The 24,362-nt window shown below is 40.0% G+C and overlaps 1 protein-coding gene across 2 annotated transcripts; it reads left to right on the plus strand.

Annotated features, from left to right (window-relative positions):
• Positions 1-369: 369 nt before the first annotated feature.
• Positions 370-4,534, plus strand: LOC131070145 (cation/H(+) antiporter 19). Of its 2 annotated transcripts, none has more exons than XM_058005685.2 (3): positions 370-921; positions 1,863-2,864; positions 3,010-4,534. In XM_058005685.2, the coding sequence occupies exons 1-3, from the start codon at positions 700-702 to the stop codon at positions 4,315-4,317; spliced, it is 2,532 nt and encodes an 843-aa protein (XP_057861668.2). In that variant the 5' UTR covers positions 370-699; the 3' UTR covers positions 4,318-4,534. The 2 variants fall into 2 exon arrangements, with proteins under 2 accessions (XP_057861668.2, XP_057861669.2); XM_058005686.2 differs by lacking the exon at positions 370-921 and adding an exon at positions 1,023-1,628.
• Positions 4,535-24,362: the final 19,828 nt, after the last annotated feature.

Raw genomic sequence — 24,362 nt, forward strand, 5'->3', positions numbered from 1 at the left:
AAAGTAAACCCCACATAAAAACAAAGATGAATGCTTAGATAACACCTGATATCATAAAAATGAAGCACCTGAAAAGTATCTCTTAATGTTACTCTGATTCAAACGCGTTTCACCGTGTAAGTAGTAAGCAAAGTAGATTTTGCCGAGTGCAATGAATAATATGGAAGAAGAGTGCAAATTTGGCATGGAAAAGTCAGCAGTCAGCAGTCAGCAGTACTTATAATAATCATAATAAATAAAATAAAAAGATGCTTAAAATGTGTAGAAATATCAGGAGTAGTTCTTTCTACTATATATATATGGGATGTAGGAGAAGCAAAAGCAGTAGTAGTCTATATTGTCGTGCGTGGAATGTATATGTGCTATGTTTCAAGGAAGTATCCTTATTATGTTAATGAGAATTCTTCCTCTGCATTTGCATCGGTTAACGGTCAAAGTTTCCAACCTTGTCGAATAGGATTAAAGCAAGGCTTCCTAACCACCGACGTTCCCGCCGGTCGACGGGTGGTGCAGTGTTTTGATTTTCTTGCAAATGAATTGACACATGTGACTATGCTTTCAATATAAGCCACGCGAGTTAAGAAATTGTTGGCCGCCTGCACTAAATTGCATTCGGGCATTTTCGCAGTTGTGCGAAGCTCGTGCAATTTGTGCACATAGGTCTGCTTCTGTTTATCCATTTTCTGGGTCGTTGAAATCATGGAGCGCATATTAGCGCAAGCTGCCGCCGCCACTGCGAATAGTAGCACATGTTACACGTTGATGCAAACTTCATCTAACGGGGCATGGCAAGGCGATAATCCAATTCATTTTGCGTTTCCTCTGCTTATTCTGCAGGTCTGTATCGTTCTTATTGTTACTCGGACGCTTGCTGTTCTGCTCAAACCCTTACGACAGCCTCGGGTCGTAGCAGAGATCATCGTAAGTACTGAAATCTTTCTGTTTTTTTTTTTTGGCTTTTTGATTAACTTCAATTGATTATTGTTATTGTGATAAATCTGTGAGCTTTGAATTTTCTGTCAAATTCGGGATCTTTCAATGTGAAAATCATTTCCTTACGCAATTTGTGTGGCGGTGGGCGGTCCCGTGTTCAAAGGTCAAATAAAAAATTATTTTCCATAGCTTGTTTTTCTATGGTTGCTTTAATGAATCAAGAATTCCGCGCCCCTTGAAAATTATGTTTTGTTTTAATTAATTTTGTTTTTCAGTATAACCAACCATTAATAGTAAATAAAGGCGGTGTAGCTCTCAGTTGACCTGAAACTAGGAATCTTTCAATTTTGATTAATGGTTAATCACCTACTAATAAGACGGTTCAATTCCCTATCAATTTGTCTAAATTAGTATTAGTGTTTTCGACTTATATTTTGTCTCGTCTAAACTAAACTGAGTTTGGGAGAATTACAGAGCATATCTTATCTCGGTATAAGCTGAGAAAATTTGACTTCCTCTGTGTTTCTCTGTGTCAGTTAATTGTTTGTAATGGGTATCAGATGTGAATTTAAAAAAAAATAGATGAGCAAACTGAATTTAAGAAAACAGCCTGGAATGGATGTATTGGCTACTGAAGTGGAAAGTTGTCTGTGTAAAGTTTTGTCTTGGAATGGGGAGAATCAAATCTCCTACAGGTAACAGGATATCAGGCGCTGAATTTGGGAGCACCATGAGCCAATCTGACACCCCAATTTAAAAAGCCCGTATAAAATATACTAACAACAAACAATCTGGGGACTGTTTAAGATTAAGCATAAAAAAAATGGCTTTTGTAGCTTTTAGTCTTTTTATGTAAATGAATGGGAGATTTAGCATGGTATTTTATGATATATTATTTTAGCTAAAAAAGTTATAGTCGTTTCTTGCAGGGGGGAATCATTCTGGGCCCATCTGTTATAGGACGCAGTGAATCTTACATGAACACTGTTTTTCCCAAAAGGAGTACCCCTGTTCTTGAAACTGTTGCCAGTATCGGGCTTCTATTCTTTCTCTTTCTAGTTGGGCTGGAGTTAGATTTCGGTGCCATTAGGCGAACGGGAAGAAAAGCTCTGGCAATTGCAGCTGCTGGAATCACTTTGCCGTTTGTAGCTGGGATTGGGGTTGCTTTTCTACTGAGGTCAACAATTGCAAAAGGTGTGGATTATGGCGCCTTCCTTGTCTTCATGGGTGTTGCACTGTCTATCACTGCCTTCCCTGTGCTTGCAAGGATACTTGCAGAGCTCAAACTTCTTACAAGAGATGTGGGCCAGATGGCCATGTCTGCAGCAGCTGTCAACGATGTGGTTGCTTGGGTTCTCTTAGCCATTGCTGTTGCTCTGTCAGGCTCAGGCAAAAGTCCTGTCATAGCAGTTTATGTTCTGCTCTGTGGTGTAGCATTTGTGGCTTTTATGATGCTTGCAGTGAAGCCTCTGATGGCCTACATGGCCCGCCGGTCACCTGACAATGAGCCGGTGAGTGAGCTTTTTATCTGCATAACACTTGCAGGTGTCCTGGCGTCTGGGTTTGTAACAGATGCAATCGGTATCCACTCAATCTTTGGAGCTTTTGTCTTTGGATTGACAATTCCCAAAGAGGGCCCCTTTGCGGGCATGCTGATTGAAAAGATTGAAGATTTTGTGGGTGTCCTGCTTTTGCCGCTGTATTTTGCTTCCAGTGGGTTGAAAACGAATATTTCGACTGTTAGCGGTGCTCAATCATGGGGTCTCCTTGTTTTGGTGATACTTACTGCTTGTGCCGGGAAGATCTTGGGAACTCTTTTTGTTGCTTTAGCCCACAAAGTCCCCTTCCGTGAAGCCATCACCCTGGGATTCCTTATGAACACCAAAGGGCTTGTAGAGTTGATTGTCCTCAACATTGGCAAGGAGAGGAATGTATGATTCCAAGCCCCTAAGCTTCTCTATCTCATTTAGACTAATTATAATTGCAATTTATTTTCAATCGAAAGACAGTTGAATTTTGTTATGAAATTCAATTCATTCTATGTTCCATCTTCACCTTGTTTCTTTTGATTTCCAGGTTTTGAATGATGAGATGTTTGCCCTTCTGGTGCTGATGGCTCTGTTCACAACATTCATTACTACCCCACTTGTAATGGCCGTATACAAGCCGGCAAGGAAGCAAGCCCCATACAAGCACCGGAAGCTGCAGAGAGACAAGCCAAAAGACGAGCTCAGGATTCTGGCCTGTGTGCATGGTACCAAGAACATCCCTGCCATCATAAACTTAATGGAAGCCTCCAGAGGAATCAGAAAGTCTGCCCTGCGTCTCTATATCATGCACCTCGTAGAGCTCTCTGAAAGGTCCTCATCAATCATGCTGGTTCACAAGGCAAGGAAGAATGGTCAGCCTTTCTGGAACAGAAACAGATCACATGAAGACCAGATAGTAATCGCCTTCGATGCGTTTGAGCAGCTGAGCAAGGTGCAAGTAAGACCCATGACTGAAATCTCTGCATTCCAAGACATGCATGAAGATATCTGCAATCTTGCAGAAGAAAAGAGGGCTGCAATGATTATTTTACCTTTCCACAAATACCAACGAGTAGATGGTGTCCTGGAATCTGTGAATGCTGGAATAAGGACAGTGAACCAGAATGTATTGAAGCATGCTCCTTGCTCTGTTGGTATTCTAGTGAACAGGGGTCTTGGAGGCCAGTCCCAGCTGGCACCTTCTAGTGTCTCCCATATTGTTGCAGTGCTTTTCTTTGGAGGCCCAGATGACCGCGAGGCTTTAGTCTATGGCAGAAGAATGGCAGAGCATCCCGGTATAAAAGTAACAGTTATAAGGTTCCTGCCTGACAGAGAAATGGATCACATTGCACTCAATTTGACCCCACTTCCCGCACACGAAAATGAAAACCACTCAGAGTCCTACAAATTCTCTACTGCAGAGATGAACAGGGAGCAGGAAAGAATATTGGATGAGGAAGCTTTGTCTTGTATCACCAATGAATTGAACGACTCTGTTCCATACACTCCCAAGAAAACCCAAGCTTATGTCGAGGATGTAAAGGGCTCTATCTCGTATACCGAACAGAAGATCAGTAACACAGTTGAGTCTGTCCTATCAATTGGGAAGAGCAACGAATACAATTTAATCCTGGTCGGAAAAGGGCGCTTTCCTTCTCCTCTGGTAGCAGATTTGGCCGATAGAACTGCAGAGTGTGCTGAATTGGGTCCAATTGGGGATCTGCTTGCCTCATCTACCATTCAAGCCATCGCTTCAGTGCTTGTGATTCAGCAGCACGATCACATTCACACTGACGAGGTACCATTCTCAAAGAGCGTGGAATCCGCAACCCCATTCACTGTAGCCCTTGAATAGAGGGTATTGGTTTTCTAATGTCCGGTTTAATGTGTATATTAATGTCGTCGTTTGACCAATCTTTTCATTTTCCTGAAGAGACTCCATTTGCCCTTGTGCATGGCGGCGCATATGGATTGATTTATGTACAAAACTCATGTCCGAAATTTTCATGCAATCCGACGGATGTTTTCTTGCGCCGTCCTTGCAAATTGGTACACAAATTGGTATTTTTTTCCTTTGTTTGTAAAGTGAAGATGTCGGAATCGGTTCTTTTGAGATGCTGTATATGGCAGTTTGGCTGGCAGTTTTCTGTAGCTGTTCATGTTTATGTTCTCTGTTTCTTTTTTTAAGCAGTGGTGCTGCTGAATTCTCTTTGCAGCTTTCTGCCTTTCTTTTCTTGTTCTTGCAGTTGATTTCTTCAACTGTTGTTGTAATATTTTTTACTTAATTCAATAAAAAAATTGAAAAACTTAGTGCACATTATCTTTTCTGATGAATATGTTTCTTATTCAAATTTCTATACGAATGACTCAAATTTTCTGATAAGATTTTATTCTTTTAATCTCTCTCCGATATCGCTAAAGATTGAAATATTTAAAGGTTAAAATTTTTGTTTGATATATGATCATTCAAATTCTTTAAGCTGCTTCTGTATCTTCTGAATTGAATAATCTAAATGCTAAATTTTGTGTTTTGCATATGATCATTGAAGTTTTTTTAATGAAATTTGGTTCTTTTAACTTTTCCAAAATGCTGTGTTTTAAGAGATTGAATAATCTAAATGTTTTTTATTACAAAAGCAGCATTATTTAGGGCTCTTACCCTTAAACATAGTCATAGATGGCCCCGTCTATTCTGGGTCTAAAAAGATAGTACGGCTCTTAAAAGATAGTACGGATTAACTAACAATCTGTGTTGGTCGCGTGTTTTACATCGTCAATTTTGCAGTTAACCGTTGCGATTGACTAATCTGTCACTAACACGCTGTATGAAAGGTCTGTTTTGGAGCTAGAATAGCCACGACCTTCATAGACTATCAAAAACTAAAAGCACTCATGCAGTACAACACAAAAGCATATGGGAGCAAGCCCCAAACAAACAACTATCAGACCTTCATCAACCCAAACCCAGCAAATAATCTAAATGTTAGATTTTGTGTTTGATACATGATTACCCAAGTTTGCCCAAGAAATTTAACTCTTTTAACTTCCAAAATATTGTTTTTCTTAAAGATTGATGATTTAAAATTTCAAGACATCATGCAATTTGGTTGAGATAAGATACATTTTAAACTTTGTAAAGAAGTTTTTAAATGTGAATTAATTAAATATGTTATTGATGAAATTAATATATTTATATCAATTTCTTTATAATTTTGATACTCATATAGAATAATTTAATAAAATTAAATATTTATTTGATATTTTTTGTGTAAAATCTTTTTCATGATATAATAATTATTTTTATTGGTTTCATATTTATTTAAACTTCTTATTATGCATTCAGTTCTATCATTTTAATATTTATTACCTTTATATTTATACTTATTTTCAAACATTTATTAATTCTTTGTTTTAAGATTTTTCACTTTATTACCTTGGCCCAATTTCCATGATCGGAATAAATTTAAGTGGCATGCCATTGATAAAATACAAAATTTTTGAAGTTCATATTCTAATTCTTATCACTTTTTATTTGTACAATTATTTATATGATAAATAGAAATAGTATTTAAAATAAAAGAAGGATTCAATTTGGATAGTTTTAATTAAACATTAAAATATGTTTTGAAATTATATAAATCTTAGTAGATATGACCAAAGAATTTTTAAGAGTTCATACTATATAACTACAAATTTTTAAGAATTCACATTAGTTACATTTTGTAAATTATAAAATATTTTTATAAAACTATTTATATGACTTCTACCTAAAAATGATCTATACTAATTTTTAAGTTATTCAAAACTAAAAACATTCAACAAAAATATCTATTTAAAAAAAAAATTAATTAAATTTATATAATATTACTATTACTTCTACATCATAATTCTCCAAACATATATCCTATTCATTATATATATATATTTTTTAATAATATTTCAATTTACAAATCCTCACTCTTAAATTTAGATTTATTTTTTTTCATATATTACGTATATCTATTAAATTATTTAAAGAGGATTGTTCTAAATTGTATATGGTGAAAATGGATAGCAATAAACAACAATATTGAAAGACTAAAATGGATTCAACCACCAAACCCTAGCCTAACAATGAACAAAGATCCACCATAACATATGAAGATAACCTAAGACAATGCAAAATAACTCAATAAATCACAAAGATTATACCATCACATGTCCACTAGGGTTTTTGATCTCCATTCTTCCTATCTCCATTGATCTTGTTTGATATGCTTGCTCTCAGATTTTTGTATGCACAAGAGCTCAACAAAGAACGGAATGTGGTTGCAAGTAGGATCGTAGTGTAGCCAAGTCCTCCAAAATCAGTCATTAGGGTCCTTGGTAATGAAGAAAGCATCTCCTTAAATAGAAGACACAATAGAAAATGGAGGGTTAAGATTGAGAGGTGTAAAAAGAGAGGTCGGCTAGGATTAGAGGGTAGGTATAAGAAATACCAAAATAATGAAAGGAGTAGGTAGTGTAGGAAATAAGAGATGAATGACATGTGTCATGTGTAGAAAAGGTTAATGAATTAATTAAATAAATAAAGATTTATTTAATTAATAGAAGAAGTAGGGTAATTAAATAAATAAAATATTTATTTAATTTAGGAAAGGGATAATTTAAATAAATAAATGTATTTATTTAAATGAGAAATAAGGCTAGAAGAGGATAAATGAATTAATTAAATAAATAAAGATTTATTTAATTAATAGAAGAATTAAGCTAAAGTAATTAAATAAATAAAATATTTATTTAATTAGACATGACAATTTTAGGTGTCTACATTTTGCCCCTCTTTGAGACAATGCGGCTTGTCGCGTTGTTTCAAAGAAGATAAGATGAACTGATACAGAGTTGCCCCAGGATGGGAATGATATGCCCCCTCGAGAGATTGGATGAAAAAGTCTGGAAAGATTGCAGACAATCTCGCGATAAGAAAGATGGGAAAGAATGGACTGATTGGATAAAGTGACAAGGTCACGGGATGAGGAAGACTGACTCGGGAAAATGAGGGCGAGGGCTAGGGTAGGCTATAAGATAAACCACGGGCAAAAGACATCCTCATTGTCATCCACACCCATAGAAGATCACAGTGCAGAGCGAGAAAAGAGCAGCAGCAGTCAGCAGCGATGGCATTCGTTCATAGATTCGATCGTGTCCGCCGATTCCAGCGACCAGCCGATGCAGGAGAGCCGGTAAGTACCCGAAAACCTCCTCGTACTTTCACGCATTTCAAGTTTTGTCATTAATGCATGTTTAGGAGCAATAAATGCGCTAGAAATAGGGTAGTTTAAATGTGCAAAAACGCGCAACCGCGTCTGTGTCAGCGCCAGGCGCGTCTGTGTCCAAAAGGCGCGTCTGTGTCGGGTCCAGGCGCGTCTGTGCCTGGAACCGCGTTTGTGTTGAATGCGCACGCGTTTGTGAAATGTAGTAGCGTCTGTGCTTTTGAACAGCGTTTATGTCATGCAGGGACGTCTGTGATCCCTGGTCGCGTTTATGTCTGGCATAGGCACGTTTGTGTTTAGAAAGCGCGTCTGTGTTGCAGAGGCGCGTTTGTGCAGTCTATAAGCGCGTTTATGAGTTAAAAGCGCGTGTGTGTTGAAAAAGTGCGTTTATGTGTTTAAATGCATGGTTTTAGTCCTTTAGGTCAAATCGGCAGTTCTGTGATGAACATACGCTGTCGATTGGATAAGCTGCTGAGAGGATACACTCAAGCAGGTCCTCTAGGAATACTAGGATAGATCAAGGCACTTTGTGATGAACAGGGAGCACCAGGATAAGCAGCACTTTGTGATGAACAGTGAGTGCGAATGTGAGGGACACTTTGTGATGAACAGGGAATGTCACACACGTAGTACTTTGTGATGAACAGTGAGCACTACTAGGATAAATAGCAACACTTTGTGATGAACAGTGAGTGTCACTAGGGTAGATAGCCATATGCATTTGGGTAGCGAGTAGCATTTTGTGATAAACAGTGAATGCCACAATAACTGACAAGATTGATTTGCTTGACTGCAGGAGTATTTGCCGATGTTGGAGTCACGGGAGAGATTCCCATCGACTCAGAGACTGCGTCCAGAGTTGTCCATCCAGGACATGATTTCCATTGAGGAGATGGGTCTCACATATATGCTCTATGTGCCTGAGTTTCGGGCAAACATGGGGTTGCTGACTGCATTGGCCGAGAGATGGCACTCAGAGACATGCACGTTTCACCTGCCGATGGGTGAGATGACAGTGACACTAGAGGATGTCTACAGGATACTACATGTTCCCATTGATGGAGAGTTGATCCCCTACGACCGTGACGGTGACAGGGAGGCCTTGAGACGGGTTTTTCAGGATCCTGAGTTGGAGATGAGAGCAGGGCATGTAGCCTGGGACACCATGACTGCCACAGGATTGGCATTGCCGGCAGTTATTGGGGGTGTTATCAGTGGATACCTGTGTCCAGACAGGGCCACACGAGGATTGGCAGTGGGCTGGGGAGGGGCCTTGGAGACGCTGATGGCAGAGCACACTAGGTATGCATGGGGGCCATGTGTCCTAGCACATTTGTACTATGAGCTGCATCAGTTTGTATACCACGGATCAGTGGGGCTGGGCTGCGGTGTGACTCTATTGCAGGTGTGGGCCTATGAGCACCTTCCAGTGACGAGGCCGATTCATTTCAGAGGCAGAGGACAGGGACAGAGTTTTGTTCATTTGTATGCCATGATCACATCCCAGCCTCGGATTGGGAGATTGGAGCACTGGAGGAGAGTCATTGATGACATTGATATGGTGATCTGGAGGCCGTACCTGGGGTGCGAGGAGTGGGGTGATGATGCACTGGAGCTACCCTACACCTTCCGGAGCAGGTACCTGATTGGGCGGACGCCCTATATATTAGAGAGACAGCTGGTGGATAGGGTATGCAGGCAGTATGGCAGGATTCAGAGGATGCCCCGAGGCTCGGGTATGTATGCCCGTACTGTTAGAGATCAGGTGCAGTTTGGCCCACTGCTATCTTATGATCAGGCAGTGATGCAGCTAGCAGAGATGATGCCGATGCCATGGGACATGTGGCCAGAGGTAGATGATGCAGGGATGGACGCAGAGTACTCTGCGTACTGGGCAGAGCATCCATTTCCGAGGTTGACAGATCCGGCAGAGCCAGTGGATGGAGAGGGTGGAGGAGATGATGATGAGGGAGGAGGGGATGCAGGTAGGGGCCGGCGGAGGCGGAGGGGAGTGGTGGGAGAGAGACGGGTAGCACCTCGGAGGGAGGGAGGTCAGGAGAGAGCAGCTCCAGTGGTGAGAGGACGGGGTGGACTGCCCCTACAGGTGCCAGCAGCACAGGGTCCTAGAGAGGGACAGAGACAGGTACAGCCAGAGGGACAGAGACAGGTACAGCCACAGGTACCTATACAGGCACAGGGACAGGTGCAGGCAGAGGCACAGGGACAGGCACCTGTAGAGGGGGAGCCACAGGCAGGGGCGGAGAGCGGAGACTCCGAGGAGGATGAGGTGGTGAGGTTGCGGGAGATCTGCCAGGGCCAGGCAGATGAGATTGAGGATTTGGTTCGAGAGAGGAACCACCTCAGGATCAGGGTCCGCGATACAGAGCGGGAGAGGGATCAGGCCATCCAGAGATATACCGAGGCCGAGACAGCTCTGAGGGCAGGTAGGCGGGCAGCAGAGGATGCAGGGGCAGGCTACGCCTATGTTTTGCGAGCGGGAGAGGAGATCGCCTACTGGAGGGATCTATATTATGCAGCCGTGCCAGCGGAGCAGCGGGCTAGGAGCTTCCAGAGGTCGTCGCGCACAGCGACGGCTACGGGAGGGAGCCGCAGGAGACAGGCATCCAGCGGTGGGGTTATGGGGCCTCCACCACCACCAGAGGGACAGGGGGATCCAGGGGCAGGGCCATCTACAGCTCAGACTCCGTCGAGGCGAGGTGGCTCCGAGGGAGGGAGTTCCTCATAGCTATAGTGGGCTCCCATTGTATCAGTAGATGTATCATTGTTGTATTGTAGACACCTGCGGGTGATTCTTTTGTAGCCATATGATTCTTTTGACATCATTGTATTATGACACATTTGATTGATTATATATATGAGATGATTCATCTTTTGCGGCAGCTATATGCATGTGTACCTTGTGTGATGAGATGTTCTTATGTGATGCATGTTTTATGATATGGATGCTTATATGATGCAAGGCCATATATTTTTGTTCTTTTATGTTGTATATGTGATGCATGATGCGAATGAAAATGTATGTGATGCAAATGATTATTTATATAATGAAAATGTGAGATGTGCTAACATGTGTTGTATGCAGGATGTGATGCCATTATAATATCTATATGTATGAAATGCTTATATGTGGTGATGCAGGTGCAACTATATGAAATGCACATGTTTTTGGTGTGTCATTATACTCAGTCATGTGATAGCGGGCTACGCGGACTCGAGAAGGACAATGGAAGTCAATCAAGAAAGGGGGATGGAAGACAGAAGATATGAACGTGAAAGAGCTTCTTGTGCGTTATCATCATTGAGCTTTATTATGGCAGAATAGGTTATGACAATCGAGGCATATGTTCGGCCCAGAAAGTCATTGTACCTGTTTGCATGGAGATAAGACAGTCACAAACAAGGAATGCCCCAGTTCACACTAGACTCACAGTGTCCTCATATCCTTGGACAAGTCATAGTATTACTAAAAGACAATCCACAGACAGCAAATGCAAATAAGTGACGATACCCCATCCTCGCCTTTCTAGTCAAAGACATCCTGGAGATAGAATCTCTAGTCAAAGACATCCCGAAAAAGCTAAAAGACATGTCACCAAAAAGATAAAACCAAAAGAAAACCAAGACTCGACACCCACATCCACTGTAGTCCTCAAGTTTGTGTCTCTTGTCACTTGTTTAAGTCAAATTTTGATTGTGGTCACAATGTTCACTTTCACAAAAAGGATAGATAGCACTGAACCATATGTTGTCTTAGTCTGTTAAAAGATTTGATTTTGTTGAAGCCCATTGTTGCTGCTGTGTCTCCTTGGAAACTGACTAAATCCATGAAACTGATACCTTATTGTGGAGAAGATGGAACTTTATTGCGGATTTGCGATGCAAAATGTTGCTTTATTGCGAATTGTGCGCGGATAGACTGAAGAGAGCTGAAAGAAACTGTACTCCTCGAAACATGTGATGTTCTCAGTTCCACACCCATTACTAGACGCAGGAATTGGCCGTAGTCACAGATAGGATCTGATTTATTATGAATGGCTAACCAATCTCGGGTAGATCAATAACAAGCCATGATGAGAATGGGTAAGTTTATTGTGAGTGAATTGGTCGTGATTGTGTGCGAAGTGAAAGAATGAAAGGGAATCCTGAAAGAGGGAGGAGCAAAGTCCCTACGCATGGCGCTGGTGACCCAGTTTTCACCATGGTACTTGCCCAGGGCGCCACCGAAGTGGTTTTCACCGTTGGACGAAATTATTTCTCTTTACTTTCTTGGATTTTGCAATTTTTTTGTTGTCACAAGGCGCCTGTTTGCCAGGTTTTCACCAAGTAACAAGTTTTTTGTTTTTTATAATTTTTTTTTTTTTTTTGTATTTTTGAATTTTTTTGATTTTTTTGTATTTTTGCATTAGGATACTTAAAAAGAGCTTATGTGTAGAACCTGCGAAGGTGCATGCTATTGATAGGGTCCTCCAAAGATTCACCTTCTGTAGTTGAGAGCTGATATGCCCCAGATCCATATGCTGCTGTGATGATGTAAGGACCAAGCCAGTTGGGTTCAAATTTGCCCTTCTTTTCTCTATCTTGCTGATTCTTGGGGTTCTCTCTGAGGACTAAGTCACCTACCTCAAATGTGCGAGGCTTGACCTTGTGATTGTAACTGCGACTCATTCGTTGTTGGTAAGCCTTGAGATGATTAAAAGCAGTGTGTCGTCGTTCCTCCAACAGTTCTAGTTCTTGTAAGCGAGAGACCCTGTAGTCTTCATCGTTGATTATGTTTCTCAAGGAGACCCGTAAAGAAGGTAACTCGACCTCAATAGGCAAGATGGCTTCAGCACCATAGACAAGTGAGTAAGGTGTAGCTCCTGTAGGTGTGCGGACACTGGTACGATATGCCCAAAGTGCGGGATTGAGTTGGACATGCCAGTTACGGCCAGCGTCGTCGACTGTCTTTTTAAGTATTTTGAGGATTGTTTTGTTAGACGCCTCAGCTTGGCCATTACCTTGGGGGTAATATGGTGTGGAGAAACGATGAGAGATATGGAATCGCTCACAGAGTTCATGAACATCCTGATTCTTGAAAGGACGCCCGTTGTCGGTAATAATGGAAGTAGGAATCCCGTATCGGCAAATGATGTAGTTCAGGATGAAAGTAGCGATTTGTTTCCCAGTAACTTGTGTGAGAGGCACGGCTTCAATCCACTTTGTGAAATACTCTGTGGCTGTGATAATGAATTTATGTCCGTTGGAAGAAGGAGGGTGAATCTTGCCTATGAGATCGAGTCCCCACTGACAAAAGGGCCAAGGAGATGCAAGTGGCTGTAGTTCTTGTGCTGGTGCGTGTATGAGGTCTCCATGAATTTGACACTGCTTGCACCTCTTGACAAACTGATATGCATCTTTTTCCATAGTAGGCCAGTAGTATCCAGTCCTGATGAGTTTCTTGGCCAAGGTAGGACCACTAGTATGCGGACCACATATCCCTTCGTGCACTTCTCGTAACGCAATCTGAGCTTCGTCACTCTCTAAACATCTAAGGAGGGTGCCATCTAGACCTCGCCGGTATAGGATATCAGCTAGGATAACGTATCGGGAGGATTGGCGGATGAAAGTGCGGCGTTGGTTGTTCGATAAATCGGGAGGTAAAATGTTGTCGCGAAGGTATGTGAATATGGAACCATATAACTGGGATTCAGGACCAACAACACATATCATTTCCGTGAGAGTGATCTCATATGATGGAATCAGCAGGTTGTCAACCAGGAACTCATAATAGGTCTCATTTTGTGGTAGGTCAATGAGTGAAGCAATTGTAGCCATGGCATCAGCAGCGCGATTCTGTTCTCTTGGTATCTGCTCAAACTCTATCTTTGCAAAGTGTTGTTTCAGATCATCTACCAGTTGTTTGTAAGGCATTAGCTTTTCATCTTTTGTTTGATAATCATCAGTTGCTTGACGGATGACAAGTTGAGAATCGCCAAAAACACGAAGTTCCTGGATCTTCCACTGAACTGCAATTCTTAACCCCGTTGTTAATGCCTCGTATTCCGCTATATTGTTGGTGCAAGGAAATGATAAGCGGTATGACTTTGGTATAGAATCGCCTTGGGGAGTTATAAAGAGTATACCCGCTCCTGCCCCGTGCTGTGTGTATGAGCCATCAAAGTATAGTTGCCATGGCTTTGCAGGTGATATTGTTAGAATGGACTCATCTGGAAATTCTGACTGTAGAGGAACATCATCTATCATGGGAGCATCTGCCAGTTGATCTGCAATGGCTTGTCCTTTGATTGCTTTTCTGTCCACGTATTCTATGTCGAATTCACTCAAAATCATTACCCACTTGGCCAGTCGCCCAGTAAGTGTAGCTTTGTTGAGCAGATATTTTAGTGGATCAATTCTGGCAATCAACTTGGTCTTGTGAGTGAGCATATAATGTCGTAATTTTTGTGAAGCGAAGACCACAGCGAGACATGCACGCTCAATTGGTGTGTAGTTGAGCTCATATCCCACCAATGTGCGACTGATATAGTAGACTGCTTTTTCCTTGCCGTCAGGTATTTGCTGTGCTAGTAGTGCCCCCAGTGCTGTTGGAGTAGCTGATATGTAAAGTAGCAATGGTTGATTCGGAATTGGTGGCATCAAAACTGGCGGGTTCAAAAGATAGTCTTTAAGTGCCTGAAAAGCCTGTTGACAGTTCTCGTCCCATTTGAACTTAATGTTTTTGTGTAGCAGGTGCTGGAAAGGATTACACTTATCTGCAAGTTGTGCTATGAATCTTCGTATGGACTGGAGTCTCCCTTGTAAAGACCGAAGTTGACTGATATTCTTGGGTGGCGGCATGTCCAAGATAGCCTTGACTTTTGCTGGATCCGCTTCTATTCCTCTTTTAGACACAATGAATCCTAGGAGCTTCCCGGAGGTTACTCCAAAGACACATTTCTTTGGATTTAATCTTACCTTGTATTTTTCCAGCCTATCAAAAGCAACTGAAAGTATGTCCAAGTGTGTATTTCTGTCTATTGATTTAACCAAAAGGTCGTCGACATAATCTTCCACCTTTACATGCATGAGATCATGGAAGATAGTAGTCATGGCTCGTTGATACGTGGCACCTGCATTTTTCAGCCCAAAGGGCATGACATTCCAGCAGAAGGTTCCCCATGGACAAGTGAATGATGTTTTATGTTGATCTTCAGGTGCAATCCTGATCTGATTATATCCAGAGAATCCGTCCATTAAAGATAACATCTCATGGCCTGCTGTGAGATCAACAATTAAATCAATGTTTGGTAATGGGAAATCATCCTTCGGACAAGCCTTGTTGATATCCCTGAAATCTGTACATATTCGGATGCTGCGATCTGGTTTGCTAACAGGCACTAAGTTGGAAATCCATTCAGGATAATCAATTGGACGTATGAATCCGACATCTAGTAATTTCTCCAGCTCTGCCTTGACTAATAATGCCACCTGTGGATGCATTTTTCTCAATTTCTGTTTTACTGGTTTTGCCCCCGGTTTGACTGTTAAATGATGCATTACTAAGTCGGGGTCTAGTCCAGGCATATCAGCATAAGACCATGCGAAGTTGACTTGTCGTGCCTTAAAGAAGCTTATGAACCTTGCTTTCTCGGCCTCTGTCAATGATTGAGCCAAAAATATGTTGTGTGGAACCTCGGCTGTACCAATGTTTGTCTTTATAGTCTCCTCTACCAACATGGATGATTTTTCCTCGTATGATGCTGGGAGAATGTCAAGCCTTCCATCTTCGGGCGCCTCAGAGAGGTTTTCACCCTCAGATACGTCCTTTCTTTTTACTTTTTTAGAGTCAGAGAGCGCCACAGTGTGGTTTTCGCCATAAGACCCTTGTTTTGTCTTTATTTTCACATTTTTGCGACTAGAAGGCCCGACACCCTCACCAAAGTATGCCATGTTATTTAGCTCTATGGCGTATCCTGCTTTATGGTCTCCAAGAGGAAGATCATCGCGAATGCCAAGATAATCAATAATAGCTTCGTCATTTTGAAATGTATCAATCTGTGGTGGTCCATCCTGATCCCAGTCAATGAGTTGGGGGTGAACGAGGGGAAGGTCTTTAGTGTTTTTAGAATCCGCAAGGCTAATAGTGAAGATGTGGTTATATTCAGGTATGTCAAGGTAGTCATCGAGGTCGTCAATGGCACTCTCCTCATCAGTGTCGATCGTGAGTGAGTCCAAATTATCATCACTAGTAGCACCCTCAGGGACAGGTGTCCTCATCCTATGTGATCCTGACCTAGGGCCCTGAAACGAAGCTTGTGCGGGATCCTTATGGGTCGGTTCTTGACCAACTCTGAATTTCTTGTAAAACTCCTCCTCCTCTGTAGGTTCATCTGGCTCTCTAAATGTCTCATTAAGTTCATAATCGCTGGAGGATTTGTCTGAACCCCATTCCCACTCATTGGAGTCTGTGGAATAATTATCCTCTTGTTGAACTTCAGCCACTTTGACTTGCCATATCTGTTTTGTTTTCTTGTGTTGAATCTTGGGGTTTAGAAAACCAAGCCCCTTAGAGCGTTCCCTTCTTGTAGTTAGCTCAGGTTGTAGAGGCTCCATGACACCTTCTTTGCGTAGTCCGAGAGGACTTTTTCCATCATACCCGAATCTCTGCAGAATTTTGAAACCTTTACCATAGTTTTCACAGGGTATTATAATTTGATCATGTGTATCATCTCCAGCGTCCTTATATAGCATTTTATATAAACTTTCTTCCTCTAGTTCGCCCCATTTTTGAAAGACGGTAGGATCCCATTTGAGGAGCATGATGGAGATTTGCTTATTTGGATGTGGTCGCCCATATTCCTTGGGGGAGTTCATGACTTGTCGTAAGAACATTGTTTGATTCAGAGTGTATTCTCCCATGCCTTTGTCTTGAAACTTGGCTCTAAGTTCACCCTGTTTGGATGTCGAGGGCTTTAATGACTCAGGATCAATATATGCTGAAGAAGGAGTAGCCTCACGATTGCTGGGAATGATAATCTCAGTATGTGATCTCAAGTTATTGCAATATATGAATGGATTTGGATCACCATTGACCGTTACCTCGACTCCATTATGAGGAAATTTTATGCACTGATGGTATGTTGATGGGACCGCTCTCATTTCATGAATCCATGGACGTCCTAGCAATATGTTATACGTGAGGTCTAGATCCAGGACTTGACAAATCACGTCCTTTGTTACTGGCCCTATTCTTAGTGGTAAGATGACCGTGCCCTTGGACGAGCGCTCTTCATCATCATAAGCCTTAATAGTGATTTGGTTTGTAGAATTCACAGCTTTGTCAGAATATCCCAATTGTCTTATGGTGCTTAATGTACAAATATTAAGACCTGCTCCTCCATCTATCAAGACTCGTTTTATTCGGTGTTTATGTATGAAAGCTTCAATATGTAGAGGTGCATTGTGAGGCTGACTTATGGAGGCGTCATCGGCTTCTGTAAATGTGAGGGAGTGTGGAACGGATAAGTATCCCACCATGGCTTGAAACTGATCCACGTTTAGATCCGTAGGGACAGCAGTATCTCTCAAGGTTTTGTCAAGGACAGCTTTATGTGCAGGAGATATACGTAAGAGCTCAAGAATAGAGATGAGTGCGGGTGTTTTCCCTAATTGCTCTACAAGATCGTACTCAGGCTTAGTTGACGGAAGATTGGTATTCTTAGAAGAGGTTCCTGGCAATGTGATCTTACCTCGACGAGTTGTAACATGACATTCAGAGGTAGCTTCGGATGAAGATCCCACACCTTTTAGGACAATTTTAGGTCGCTGAGGAGGATTCTCAGGATTTTTATTTTTGATAGTAATGGTAGAAATATGATTGTCCATTGAGATGTGATTAATAGTGGAATCATAATTGTAAGATGTTCTGGTGTAATTGGCTTGATCATCTGTGACTTTGCCTTTTCCCTTGTCATGTTTTGGGAATGGTTCCTTAAACACCTCATGCTCTTGGTTAGATGAATGTCCCTCAATCTCAATATCTCCTCTGTCAATGAGATCTTGTACAATGTTTTTCAATCGATGGCAATTACTTGTCTTGTGACCCTTGCTCTTATGAAATTCACAATATTCATCATCATTCCACCAATTCGGTTTTACCTTTGGTTCATATGGAGGAAAATCTGGGACCGTGATCACTTTGTTTGCTACAAGCTTTTTGAATACTGATTCAAGTGGTTCTCCCAATGGAGTGTACTTCCTTCGTGGTTTGGAAGCTGTTTGATTGTTCACTTGATTGTTGGTAGAATTTGATCCAGAAAAGATGAACTTTGGTCTCACTGTGTTAGCATCCACAACACCATCATTAACTGTGTTCTTGTTCTTGTTCCAAAACTTTGGTTTGTCTTTTCCCTTAAAGTCTTCTTTGTTTTCTTTGAATAGTTTGATAACTCCTTGTTCAATTAAGACTCTTTCTGTTGCTAGGCCCTTTTCAATGACATCCTTGAATGTAGACAAACAAGCTTTTCTGAGATCATAACCAATAGCCTTGTTAACATTTTGTGTGAACATTTCCACCATTTGTTTTTGCGGGATTTCACAAGAGCATCTGCTAGCTAAGTTCCTCCATCTTTGCAAAAATGACGCAAAAGATTCTCCTTCTTTTTGTTTCGTATTGCACAAGGTAGTAACTGAGACATCTGTTTCAATGTTGTAAGAGAAATGTTGAATGAATGCCTCTGCCAAGTCACCCCATGACTTAATACCAGGAGGTAATTGAGAAAACCATTCCATCGCTTGATCTCCTAAGCTCTGTGGGAACAACCTCATTAAGTATGTTTCTTCTGCCGCTACCTCAATGCAAGCTGTGAAGAATTGTCTTATGTGTGCCTTGGGATCTCCTCTCCCTCTATATTTGTCAAATTTCGGTGTTGCAAAGTGCGGAGGAAACGGAGGCATGGGAATGCTCTTATCAAAGGGATAAGGGCATATATCTCTCATAGTATATGTGGGTTTTGATGTGCCCATGTCTTCCACTTTCTTTTGTAGATCTCTAATTTGTTGCTCCAAATTATTTTTGGGAGGAGATGGATTTCTTGTAGCATATCCCATGTTTGAAACACCCATTTGAGGAGGAGCTTGTTGCATGTATGGATGATACTGATCGTAGACATGTCCATATGGAGGTCTATATTGTTGCGACATGTATGGAGCACTTGGCATAATTTCTTGTTGAGGAACCCCATATCTGTTTTGTGTGTATAAACCATATTCAATGGGCCTTTCATTTTCCATTGTGTTGCCCCCAATTTTGGCATGAGGTCTTCTTGTGTCAAAATTTTGAGGAAGTCCTTGAGTATCCATTTGTCTTGGTTGACCTATATCTTGAGCATGTGTTTGAACATAAGGCCTCCATGATGGTCTTTGAGTGTAAGTATTGTGCATTTGAGCTTGTGTATGTGGGATTGCTGGTTTCTGAAGCAAAACTGATGGTGACTCCGGCATCATATTATTTGGTCCTCCACTATTTGGTTGAGTTTGTTGTGAAGGTCTACTTTCCATAAGTTGAGATAAGTCAAAATCATGTGGTATCTTAGCTCCACTTTGTGCCATCATGTTTAGAAAGTATTGACGATCTCTCCTCATTATCTCTTCAACCAATCTATTGAATTGAGGATCCATTATAGATTCTTGTATGTCTGCTGATATTATTGAAGAATTGTCCACATTATCATTGTGTGTAGCGTTGTGTATAGCGTTTGCGCTTTCCATATTTGGATTGTGTCTATAAACATTCATGTCTGGTAATGTAGTGTGCTCAGGATTGTAGAAGACATCATTGTCATACTCATAAGAACTCATGTTTACGGGTCCTTGAGCTTCTTTAGCTTTTCTCCTAGATTTTTGAAGACGGGTTTCAACCATGAACTAGGTGTTAGACCAATATGTGAGAGACTTAGACGAAAATGACAAGGGTATGTAAGACCAAGAGTTGTATGGAGTGTAAATGAATCTGAAGTTTACTTGCAATGTCCAAAGTGTAAGACCAAGTATGTATGTTGTAGAGTAGGTGTGACTTCCAAAGAGAGGATAGTTTCTCTTGATGAGGTAAGCTGACCTTGACTCTAAGTAAGACCAAATGAGACCCAAAGGTAAGAAACCTTGATGAGGGATCACTTAGCAAAGTGTTGTAGTATGTAGTGTGTTGACAAAGTATAGTGAGGACAAGCAAGTGACTCTTTGACTCAAGTTTAGACAAGTATGACTGTAAAATGAGGTATGAAGCAATGATGGACTGTGTAAGACCTTAGAACAGGCTGAATGCTAGATGAACCTGAAGAGATAACCTAGGAAGCTCAAGTGTGCCGAAACTGATTTCTTTGTTTGCTTGACTGTTAAACTTTTTTCAAATCCTGACACAAACGCCTCTGTATACTTCACAGACGCGGTTTTAAGACACAGACGCTATTCTGTTTGACACAAACGTGATTCTGAGATTTCCTGTTGATGTTTGCTAAGACTGACAGATTTTTGCAATTGTGGACACAGACGCGCCTGTATACTTCACAGACGCTATTTCCAGACACAGACGTGTCTCTGTTCGACACAGACGCTGATAAAAACACAGACGCTATTCTGTACTTCACAGACGCGTTCATCAGACACAGACGCGGTTTTAACAGACACAGACGCGTTTCTGTAACCTTAGTGCAATCTTTCCTATCTGTGAATTTGTTTTGCTGTGACCAAATCTGATTTTTCGACTGTTTTTCGTGACAAGAGGACACAGTGTTGATGACCCAATGTTTGCAGACTGTTTAGACTCCAAAAAGTGTGTTGTTTGATGTAAAAAGTTTTTGCATACACTTGAAGACACAAAAGACACAATGTTTTGCTGTTTTGTCTTGATTGTTTGAGTGTTTATCATAAGTCAAACACAATTCTTATGGCTGGCCAGGACAATAATTGTTGATCCCACATGGGGTTTTACCCCCGAGGCTACGCTATTCAGAGCGGATACTTAGATGCTTGACCTCACTGGCTCCACCCTCGGCACTCACTTCTCGGGTCAGCCAAGCATCAGTCCCCATGAAAACTCCCCATGGCGAACTTTGTATCTCTACTAAGAACCGTATGTGTGTGGGCCGCTACCAGAGGTCCGACCTCCTGCCTCAACAACTAGAAGGATTTGGGCATCTAAAACAATGAGGTGCTAGTAAGGGCATCCGCTCGTGTGGCCATACATGCGGCACTTTCAGCTCTGTAAATATAGAAGGCTCCCAGCCGGTAGGGGTTACGCCCTACAAATGATCAAATAAATTTGATCAAACGGGTTTATGGGGAGACATAGTGTCGGTATGAACTAATCAGCACACGTTATTCATAGTTTTCACCATGAATACATTTGATTATAGTGGTTTGGATGAGGTGGGTTTTCCTCGCTACCACTTGGGTCGTTCTCTTCTCACTAGTAGTCCTAATGACCACACGGGAAGACAGGCCCTCTAAAGAATAAACACAAAGAGCCTATTGCTCAAGACACAAAAGACAATGGTTCAATTTTAGTGCACCAATTGAAGTGTTTGCTAAGCTATGAAGACAAGGCCCACAAATAAAATTACAAAACCCTAGCTAAGGCCCTGCAACAAAATTGTTAGTAGTTTGGGTTGTTTCAAATGATAACCCCTTCCTGCAAACACACAAGTTAGGTAAATTTTAAGAAAAACCCAAAAAGACTTTGTGAAAAGGGGCCTTCAACAAAAACGTATTTGCCTCCAAAGCAAGCTGCACAAACCAGGTTAGCTAGATCTGCAAAGGTTAGCCAAAAATAAACCAGATCTGAAAACCCTAAGTACAAAATCCGAAAAGCCGAATCGAAAAACTTGAAAAAAATTTGCAAAAACAGAATGCACAGACGCTGTTATACCAGACACAGACGCGTCTGTCCGACACAGACGCGGTTCTGTGATTTGCAGACTTGATTTCAGAACACAGACGCCTCTATATTCTGCAGACGCGATCGTATGGTTCACAGACGCGATTCGGGATCACAGACGCGACTTTCGGAAACCTGCAAAAATAGAAAATGACAGAAACACAGACGCGATAAAAGATGTCACAGACGCCTCTGAAATACAAAAACGCGATCCGAACACTCGCAGACGCGAAAAAAACCTAAAATGTCGTCGAAATCGTCCGATCTGCAACTTCAAAAATGCAAAATCTGCAACAAAATGTTAAATGCAAAGGGACAAGAGTCCCACCGGGCGTGCCAAAATGTATATGGTGAAAATGGATAGCAATAAACAACAATATTGAAAGACTAAAATGGATTCAACCACCAAACCCTAGCCTAACAATGAACAAAGATCCACCATAACATATGAAGATAACCTAAGACAATGCAAAATAACTCAATAAATCACAAAGATTATACCATCACATGTCCACTAGGGTTTTTGATCTCCATTCTTCCTATCTCCATTGATCTTGTTTGATATGCTTGCTCTCAGATTTTTGTATGCACAAGAGCTCAACAAAGAACGGAATGTGGTTGCAAGTAGGATCGTAGTGTAGCCAAGTCCTCCAAAATCAGTCATTAGGGTCCTTGGTAATGAAGAAAGCATCTCCTTAAATAGAAGACACAATAGAAAATGGAGGGTTAAGATTGAGAGGTGTAAAAAGAGAGGTCGGCTAGGATTAGAGGGTAGGTATAAGAAATACCAAAATAATGAAAGGAGTAGGTAGTGTAGGAAATAAGAGATGAATGACATGTGTCATGTGTAGAAAAGGTTAATGAATTAATTAAATAAATAAAGATTTATTTAATTAATAGAAGAAGTAGGGTAATTAAATAAATAAAATATTTATTTAATTTAGGAAAGGGATAATTTAAATAAATAAATGTATTTATTTAAATGAGAAATAAGGCTAGAAGAGGATAAATGAATTAATTAAATAAATAAAGATTTATTTAATTAATAGAAGAATTAAGCTAAAGTAATTAAATAAATAAAATATTTATTTAATTAGACATGACAATTTTAGGTGTCTACATAAATATATATCGTAAAGTTTATGTAGAATTTTTGTTTTTAATAAAATCGGATACCCAATCTTTGAAAATTGTTAAGGCGATTATTGAGAAGACTTCTCATTATGTGCGACGTAATTTATTTATTTTTAATGAATTCTGGAAAATTTCCAACTCCAAATTGTTTACTGAAGTCCGTACATTCCTGTGCGTGGAGTATGGAAGGAAACTTTTAATATGTTTTCAATATCTATTATTAAATATAATTTTTATTATTTATTTAATATGTATCAATAATATAATTTTAACATAAAAAGTAATTAATTTCAAGTGAATAATGAAATTGCAATGGTAAAAGTTATATATTCATTTTAGTTATTTATTTAATTTTAGGTTTATTTTGATAGAATATATAAATAAGTGTATATCAATAAAGATTATATTTTTTTATATAAAATTGATTTTATTTTTAATTTTAAATTTAACAATAATTTTTAATTTTAAAAATAGTTGGATTTATTTTTTTAATAAATTTAAGGAACTGTTTTCAATTATTTTCATTTTAAAGTGAGATACATGGTACGTTGCAAAAAAGTTAATTATTTTCACATAAATTATTTGAAAATCTAGTATATGAATTTTTAAAAAATTTCATAATTTTTTTAAGTTAGTTAATCAAAACATTATATTTTAAGAATTTATCTTTTTTTTTTATTGTTTAAAACTATATACTCTTGACAAAGTTTTTTAAAAATATAGTTTAATATTTTAGTTTTTGTTCTTGCTCATGGCATAGTGTAATGGTTAAACTAGTTGATGAGTTGATGTTGTTAGCATTCATTTCTATGACTTAATGCTCCAAACTCTTTTGGGGTTAATGTGCTCATGAGCTTTGTGTACTTGCTAGGCTAATGTGAGTTTGAATTGCTTGTGTTAATATTGTGCATTCATGTTGAGGATGAGGTCCCCTAATTGTGGTCGTACTTGGGCTAGGCTAAGCTATAAATTTTTGTTGTGTTTGATTATAGTAACCTATTTGCAATAAATTTACTAAAATCATAATAAAAATAATCTAAATATATAAATAAAAATATTAATATAATAAATCTTAAGCTCTTCAAAATGATATTTTTAGAATGTACAACCTAAGTTGGTCTAGTGGTGGAGAACTTGTGCTCTTGAAAGAGAGGTCACAAGTTCAACTCCCACAAGGGGGTAGGGTATGTACATTATATCGGCTTTCGGCCTATTACCTATATAAAAAAAAAGATATTTTTAGATTAAAAAATGTAATCTAATTGGAAAAATATTCAACTAATATAGAAGTTTTCTACAAATTGTTAAAATATGAGGTCTATTGAAGTTGATTGTTGAACCCCACAACTCAAAACATTCACTTCTGAAACAACTATCACAAAGAGACAAAAAATAATTGTATTGATAATATATATATATATATATATATATATATATATATATATATATATAGAGAGAGAGAGAGAGAGAGAGAGAGAGAGAGAGAGAGAGAGAGAGAGAGAGAGAGAGAATTGAATTGGCTTGTGAATTACTTGGATTATGGATGATTACAATGTTAAATAATGAATACTTATAAAATAA

This window comes from Cryptomeria japonica, chromosome 1 (assembly GCF_030272615.1).
Source record: "Cryptomeria japonica chromosome 1, Sugi_1.0, whole genome shotgun sequence".
Taxonomy (NCBI): domain Eukaryota; kingdom Viridiplantae; phylum Streptophyta; class Pinopsida; order Cupressales; family Cupressaceae; genus Cryptomeria; species Cryptomeria japonica.

Bases quoted from the DNA above. Each gene is read 5' to 3' on its own strand.
- LOC131070145 (XM_058005685.2), top strand. From the start codon at position 700: ATGGAGCGCATATTAGCGCAAGCTGCCGCCGCCACTGCGAATAGTAGC. The intron at 922-1,862 runs GTAAGTACTGAA...CGTTTCTTGCAG, and splicing joins GGGTCGTAGCAGAGATCATC to GGGGGAATCATTCTGGGCCC. The intron at 2,865-3,009 runs GTATGATTCCAA...TTTGATTTCCAG, and splicing joins ACATTGGCAAGGAGAGGAAT to GTTTTGAATGATGAGATGTT.